At 45.5% G+C, this 7,465-nt stretch overlaps 1 protein-coding gene across 2 annotated transcripts in view; it reads left to right on the plus strand.

Annotated features, from left to right (window-relative positions):
- TTC1 (tetratricopeptide repeat domain 1) overlaps positions 1-6,950 on the plus strand; it is a 59,284-nt gene extending 52,334 nt beyond the window's left edge. For both annotated transcript variants that reach the window (XM_011947694.1, XM_011947695.1), the window contains exon 8: positions 6,338-6,950. In XM_011947694.1, coding sequence (XP_011803084.1) covers positions 6,338-6,471 — 134 coding nt within the window. In that variant the 3' untranslated portion in view covers positions 6,472-6,950. The remainder of the gene's footprint in view (positions 1-6,337) is intronic.
- The last annotated feature ends 515 nt before the right edge of the window (positions 6,951-7,465 follow it).

Consider the following 7,465-nt stretch of genomic DNA (forward strand, 5'->3'; position numbering starts at 1 on the left):
CTCACTGCAAGCTCCACCTCCTGGGTTCACGCCATTCTCCTGCCTCAGCCTCCCGAGTAGCTGGGACTATAGGCGCCTGCCACCAAGCCCAGCTAATTTTTTGTGTTTTTTAGTAGAGACGGGGTTTCACCGTGTTAGCCAGGATGGTCTTGATCTCCTGACCTCATGATCCACCTGCCTCGGCCTCCCAAAATGCTGGGATTACAGGCATGAGCCACTGAACCCGGCCAATGAAGTGTATTTCTTAAGTAATATTATTTTCTGAACAGTAGGTCTCAACAATGGGCTTAAAGTGCTTAGTAAATTACTCTCTAAATAGATGTGCTGTCATCCAGGCTATGTTGTTCCATTTCTAGAGCACAGGCAGAGTAGATTAGCATCATTCTTAAGGGCTCTAAGATTTTTGGAATGGTAAATGAGCACTGGCCTCAACTTAAAGTCACCAGCTGCATTAGCCCCTAACAAGAGAGTCAGCCTGTCCTTTGAAGCCAGGCATTGAATTATTCTCTCCTGTTGCTATGAAAGTCCTATCTGGCATCTTCTTTCAATATAGTGCTCTTTCATCTACACTAAAAACATGTTTAGTGTAGCCATCAGTGATCTTAGCTAGATCTTCTGGATAACTTTTTGCAGCTTCTATATCAGCCTTTGCTGCTCCACCTTTCTCTTTTATGTTATGGAGACGGCTTCTTTCCTTAAAGCAGCTTCGTCACTTAACCTTGGTAGGACTGAAGAAAGTTAGGGCCTTGCTGTGGCAATCCAAGGCTCTGGCTTAAGGGAATGTCATGGCTGGTTTGATCTTCTATCCAAACACCTAGAACTTTCTCCATATAAGCAATAAGGCTGTTTTGCTTTCTTATTCCTGTGTTCACTGAAGTAGCACTTTTAATTTTGTTAAAGTCTGGCTCTTCCTTTTACTTGAACACTTAAAGGTCATTACAGGATTATTAATGGACCTAATTTCAATATTGTTGTGGCTCAGGGAAGAGGGAAGCCTGAGGAGAGGGAGAGATACAAGGGAATGGCTGGTCAGAGGAGCAGTCAGAACATACGCCGCACTTATTAGTTCAGTTAGCTGTCTTATTCAGGTGCAGTTTGTGGCACCCCAAAACAATTACAATAGTAACCTCACAGATCATCGATTACAGATCACCATAACAGATGTAAGAATAATGAAAAGGTTTGAAATATTATGAGAATTACCAAAATATGAAACAGAGACACGAAATGAGTACGTGCTATTGGGAAAATTGTGCTGACAAACTTGCTTGATGCAGGATTACCACGTCTTCAGTTTGTGGAAAAAAACAGTAACTGTAAAGCACAAAAAAGCACAGCACAACAAAATGAAGTCTGCCTGTATAAGAATTTGAATTGGGCGTGAATTTTATCCTTTCTACCCTGGGCTCTCTTGATTTGCCTTTTGCTTAGAGAAAAGCTAGAGTTAGCTGCATGCCTTAGTTTCCTGCCTCACAGGAGGAAATGTGGTATTAGGATTCAGTTGTATGCAATTTGTTTCATCTAAACAGAGAAGAAAGTCCCGAAGTAGCTGTTCCATCGAATGCACGCCCGAGTGATCTTAAGGAGATGAAAACACAGCATTCCTGGTTTTGCTTGGGGTAAACTGCCTGGTGCACAGTCAGTATCTCCAAAGAGAAATTATGCATAACAAATCAGTTGGGTTATTGTGATATGCTACTTGGCAGAGAAATTAATATTTATCAACTGAATCCAGTGGCAAGCACTCTGATTCCTGTTTCTAAACATTCTGCTCTAAGCACAAGTAGTTTTGTACTCTTCTCTTTGCCGTGGGATCTAGTCTGATAGACGAGATCCTAATAGTTAGGGACATGTGGACACATTCAGGCTAAGTGATGGTGCCGCCTGTGCTATAGGTGGAAACAAGGAAACCTCATTGATTAGTGTCCAGATAAGGAAGACAGAATTTGACCACCAGTGGAAAGTGTGGCAGATAGGCTAGTTTGGCAGATGATCCTGTTGGATACAAGGAAGCTGCGTTAGCCTCTGAGCACCTAACCTGACTCTAAACAGCAGGCAGAAAAATGTGTGAGTGTGCATATATTTAGGAGCCTGAGCTCTACTGAAGGCTGTTCCTTCTCTGTCATTGGCACAAACAGCAAAAAGTAAATTTTTCAGTCACTTAAAACTTGTTGATTCTACCATACTGTTTTGCCCTGTTCTTTGTGTTCTACTGACCACACTCTGGCTTCAGAGCCCATCTGCCCAAGCACTGTAGAAATTTTAATGTTTGTTCAGTGAATAAATGGCCTCTTTCCCATAATGTGGGACTAACTTTCTGTCAGAACCACCCCCAGGGTCTCCCCTTCTGGTTCATTCTTCATTTTGCCACAGGATTACTAACCCTGAACACTCAGTTCTCAAGCCATCAGCGGCTTGCTGTGGCATGGGAACTGTAGGCTGATGGGCCTGGCTCAGGAGAGCCTGGCAGGAGGCACCTGCCTGCCCTGCTTCAGCCCCATTGGACACACAGCTCGCCTACCTACCTCTATGCATTGGCACACACTGTTTGGGCTTGCACTGACACCACCTCTGTCTCATATGGTTGCAGTCCTATGGCCTTTGGTGCCTGGTTCAAGTGCAAACTCTTAGACAAAGATAAACCAAATCTTCTCTTTCCTCCACCCGTTTCCTCTCTTCCTGCCCCAGCCAAAGGAATCTTCCCTTTCCTGACTCTCTTGGCATTTTATAACTCAGCTACATATGAATTTGGTTTTGCATGTATGTCTTTTCTTCCTTGTCAAATTCTAAACTTGTTTTGGTGTATAGACCATGTCACGTATCTTTGCATCTCTACTACACACAGCAAGGTGCCACACACGTAATGAGTACATGTTGGTTGAATTCATCTATGTCAGGTGACCTTAGGTCTTCTCTAATGCAGAGACTATTTGTGTATCTTTTATTACATACCTGCTACCTGCCAGGTATTATATATATGTAGTCTTGTTTAGAAAGCAGAATTTTGCATTTTCTTTTCTTTTTTCTTTTTCTTTTTTTTTCCTGTAAGTGATGGTTGGTGAAATTAATATGGAATGGTATAAAGGCAGAGATACTGGAATTGAAGGAAAAAGAATAATTATCTATGTGTTAGTCTGGATCTCCAAAAAACAGATGCCAAGATAGGATTAAAAGTACAAGAGATTTATTGGGGGAAACACCTGCAAGGGAAAGTGGGGCTGGGAGCTGGAGGATGTCGGCAGAGCTGGCAGACCCCTGTGGAGGATGAGGAGCGGGGGAGGGGAAAGTTTACTGGAGTGTGGTGTTGAGAAAGTTTCAACAAAGCCATTGGGGAGCCAGCGCTGCCCCTCAGACGAGTCCCTGGCCTACCCCTCGTATGCTCAGGCGCTGGCTGGAAGCCGCAGGAGGGAAGGGTGGCCTCTGCATGAATGTGCTGATGGATTTTAGAGTGCAGCCACTGCGTCCCCTACATTTGGAGAAGTACATCTTCATGACTGCCACACCATAGAATCATACAAGCTAAAAGTTCAAAGGTGACTTGTGGCAGACAGGCCCTTTAGCCAGTTAGGCAAAGTGAGGGCCTGGGAAAGAGCATTCTTCCTCTCTTCGGCAGTTTTAATATTCGCAGTCTTAGCTTGGAATGGGCTTTCTGCACTAGAAGGAAACCTCCTTTAGTGCAGACCGGCCTAAAGCCAAGCCACTGCTGCCTGAGGACGCTGCCATCCCTGGAGCACGGTGACATGCCATCGCCTGGGACCGATTCCCATCCCCCAGAGCACTGTAGCATGTGGCCTCTTCTGAAAAGACTTCCTCGTGCTCCTGCAAGGTCAGAAAGCACCTCTGGGCACACCTCAGTCTTTTGGGTCTGCCTCCCCACTAGACTGTGATCACTGTGCATGGAAGCTACTTTTATTCTTGACATCCCAGTGGCTCACATAATAGATGCCAAGTAAAATCTCCAGTTTGTACTTTAAATGGTTTTTCTGGCACTGGAGATGAGCTTGCAATGATCCCTCCATCCACGTAGTGGCCCTGGGCTCAGTGGACCATCTAGAGTAGGCCTGGACCAGAGGCTTCTCCACCATGGAACTGCCCCTCTCGGGAGTCTGATGTGAGTGGCTCCTGAGACTCATTCTCACTTCACTCACTCCATATCACAAGAGCCAAGGATTTCCCAGTACCAACATTTTATTGGGCTGCTTTTGATGGGATTTTTTTCCCCCTCCCTGTCCTCTTTTTCCAACCCCAGGACAAACTGCCAGCGTTCCTGGTTGGTGTTGCTAACTCGGGTTGCCCTGAGGCTGCCCTGTTTGACTCTTGCTTGTTGCAAGCCCCTCCCTATATACACATGTGCCCGAGGCTGTGCCGCTCCTGTGCGCAGGCACCCGGGGTTTGTGCCGGTGGTTTCCTGACACAAGCAGCAGCACTGAACGCGTGTGTCCCAGATTTAGGTTTCAGAGGCCTGCCTGGAGAACAGCCATCCCAGGTTCTGGGAGCTTTCTCAATTTACTGTTTCATCCAAAGATGGGATGGCCTTTCTCTGGATATGATGAGCTTCCTTGGGCTAGTTCTTAAGCCTGAGACTAAAAGTTCTTACCATGAGTTATTAGGGAGGCCTGGAAAATGTAAAGGCCATGCATCTTTTTTGCTCTGTTACCCAGGCTGGAGTGCAATGGCATGATCATGGCTCACCGCAACCCTGAACTCCTTGGGCTCAAGCAGTCCTCCTACCTCAGCCTCTGCATAGCTGTGACAACAGGCCTGTCCCCCACATCTAGCTAATTTTTAAATTTTTGTAGATACAGGGTCTCCCTATGTTGCTCAGGCTGGTCTCAAACTCCTAGACTCATGTGATCCTCCTGCCTTAGCCTCCCAAAGTGCTGGGATTACTGGTGTGAGCCACTGTACCCAGCCAAGGCCATGCATCTTTAAGTGCTTTACCTGGGCTTTACTCTAAGATGGGAGGTCTCAGAGTGAGAAAAGCTGCTAGGAAGTGGGAAGGAGCCTGTGCCTCTGGTGATTAGGGATTTCTCTTTTCGTCTACCCCCATTCTCACCTTCACTGGAAGCAGACCTGCAAGAAAAATTAAAGCAGTTTAGAAAGGGTTGTAACTGTTTATTCACCCATCCCCCCCAAAATTTTCTGGAACCTTCCTAGTTTCAAATGTTCCTTATATCTTAAAACACCATAAGAACTGTTAGTTTTTTTGTTTTTTGGTTTTTTTTCTTAATTGTAGAGATGAGAGTCTCACCATGTTGCTTGGGCTGGTCTGGAACTACTGGGCTCAAACCATCCTCTTGCCTCAGCTTCCCAAAGTGCTGGGATTGCAGGCATGAGTCACCACGCTTGGCAGGAACCGTCAGCTATATACCGTGACTTTTTTTTTTGTTGAGACGGAGTCTCACTCTGTCGCTCAGGCTGGAGTGCAGTGGCGCAATCTCAGCTCACTGCAACCTCTGCTTCCCAGGTGCAAACGATTGTCCTGCCTCAGTCTCCCTAGTAGCTAGGACTACAGGCACATGCCACCACCCTCAGCTGATTTTTGTATTTTTAGTAGAGATAGGGTTTCACCATGTTGGCCGGGCTGGTCTCGAACTCCTGACCTCAAGTGATCAAACCACCTCAACCTCCCAAAGTGCTGGGATTACAGGTGTTAGCCACCACGCCTGGCTTATATATCTCACTCAAGTCGTGTGTAAATAAAGCCTGAAACTTGGGAAGAGGAGTGTGGACTATTGAGGTCTTATTGAGGTTGCTGTGCAAATGAACAAGATCCCATTTCTAAGAAATGGCTAGTCTGGTATAGAAGCTAAGGATTTGCTTAGGAAAGCAGGAAGCTCTTGAATATGAATCCAAGCTCAGTGGAAACGGACTGAGTTGAATTAAATTTAGCAGGTGGCTGCTGCCGTTATAGAGAAAAGAGACTTGGAGGGACCTCTGCCCTCACTACCAGGCAGACCTGGCTTGGCAGGGTGCCTTGAGCCTCACTGGAACAGCAGTCAGTTTTCCCAGAACTCACCCCAGAAGCCTGTGTCCTTTGATAGTACTGGCCAGTTAGGACAGGAGGCTTTGATCTCCCAGAGGGAGCCAGCAGGACTCCACTCTCATCTATGAAGCACAGGCTTGGGGTGGATGGCACTGAAGTGACTGCACTGCTGAGTGGGGAATAGGGGCTGGGAACTCTCCTGGAAGCTTTCATCATATTAAAAGTAGGCATTTCTTGAACTGCAAAGAGATACTTTTATATTTTGTACTCAGTGGTAAGGCAAGATTAATTGGTGCCTTCCTGCTTCTGTTCACTCCTGTATTCATTTGAGTTTTTGCTTTTACATTACAGGTAAATTAAAAGATCTTGGGAACTTGGTTCTCCGACCTTTTGGGCTCTCCACGGAAAATTTCCAGATCAAACAGGATTCCTCTACCGGCTCGTACTCCATCAATTTCGTTCAAAATCCAAATAATAACAGATAACAAAGATAACAATAGCTTTACAAGCTGACTTGGAATTGTGTGCTGCTTGCTGTTAGCAAGGGGAAAGGCCCTGCCAATGTTTAACTTTTAAAAGCATCTTATCTAAAAGAAAGCCTATCCAGTAGAGCCTAGTGCTCCCTTTTCCCTCTTTTATGATCAGGGTGAAATGTACTTCCTGATGTAATGAACCTAATTTGATTTCCATTTTAAGGTGGTATCTGTGCAGCTGGTGCCCCGGTTCTGGCTGTCCTGTGTTCAGGAAGAAGCCCATTTGTCGAGGCTGACCTTCCTGATCCACACAGACACATAGCCCAGCAAAAGCCTCTCCTGAACCAAACAGACCTGTTGGTTGGGAGACTGCCCAGACATGACTGATGACGGGTTCCCGCCTGCCTGTCCCCTCCCTGATCACACAGCTAACGAGGCTGCCTCCAGCGTTTCCTGGTTTCCTCTGTGGTAATAAAAGCTTTCTGTGCTTAGGTCTGGGTTGGGTTGTGAATTTTGTCACGTAATGACAACTAAGGCAGATGCCTTCTCTGGCTTTGGGAGCAGTGTTGGTTTCAAGCAGGGTTACTGATAACAGATTCCACAAATCTGCCCAAAGTTTTTGGTGCCTTGTAGATTTATCTTGAAGAGTTGACCATTCTACCATGTACTAGAATTCAGAAAGTCCACCTTACAAGCTGTCTTGGGCCCCACCAGGTTTGTGTAGATAATTATAAATCTGTTTTTGACCAAATGTTAATATTTTTAACTTAAAATAGCTTCATTAAGGAATCGTAGTATATGAATCCCAGAACAAAACCATATTCTTTTCAACTACATGAACCCAGAGGTGTCAAAGATAGAATATTTTTCTACTCATCAGTTGATGCTAGTGAAAAGCTTGCAGTTGCTCTGGTTTGAGTGTCAAAAGCATTGCCATGCAAGTTTCATCTTGGAAGTAAATTACACATATAATTCTGTAAGTGACGTGCAGTAGTTAGTCATACTC

The sequence above is a fragment of the Colobus angolensis genome, unplaced genomic scaffold, assembly GCF_000951035.1.
Source record: "Colobus angolensis palliatus isolate OR3802 unplaced genomic scaffold, Cang.pa_1.0 Scaffold27, whole genome shotgun sequence".
NCBI lineage: Eukaryota > Metazoa > Chordata > Mammalia > Primates > Cercopithecidae > Colobus > Colobus angolensis.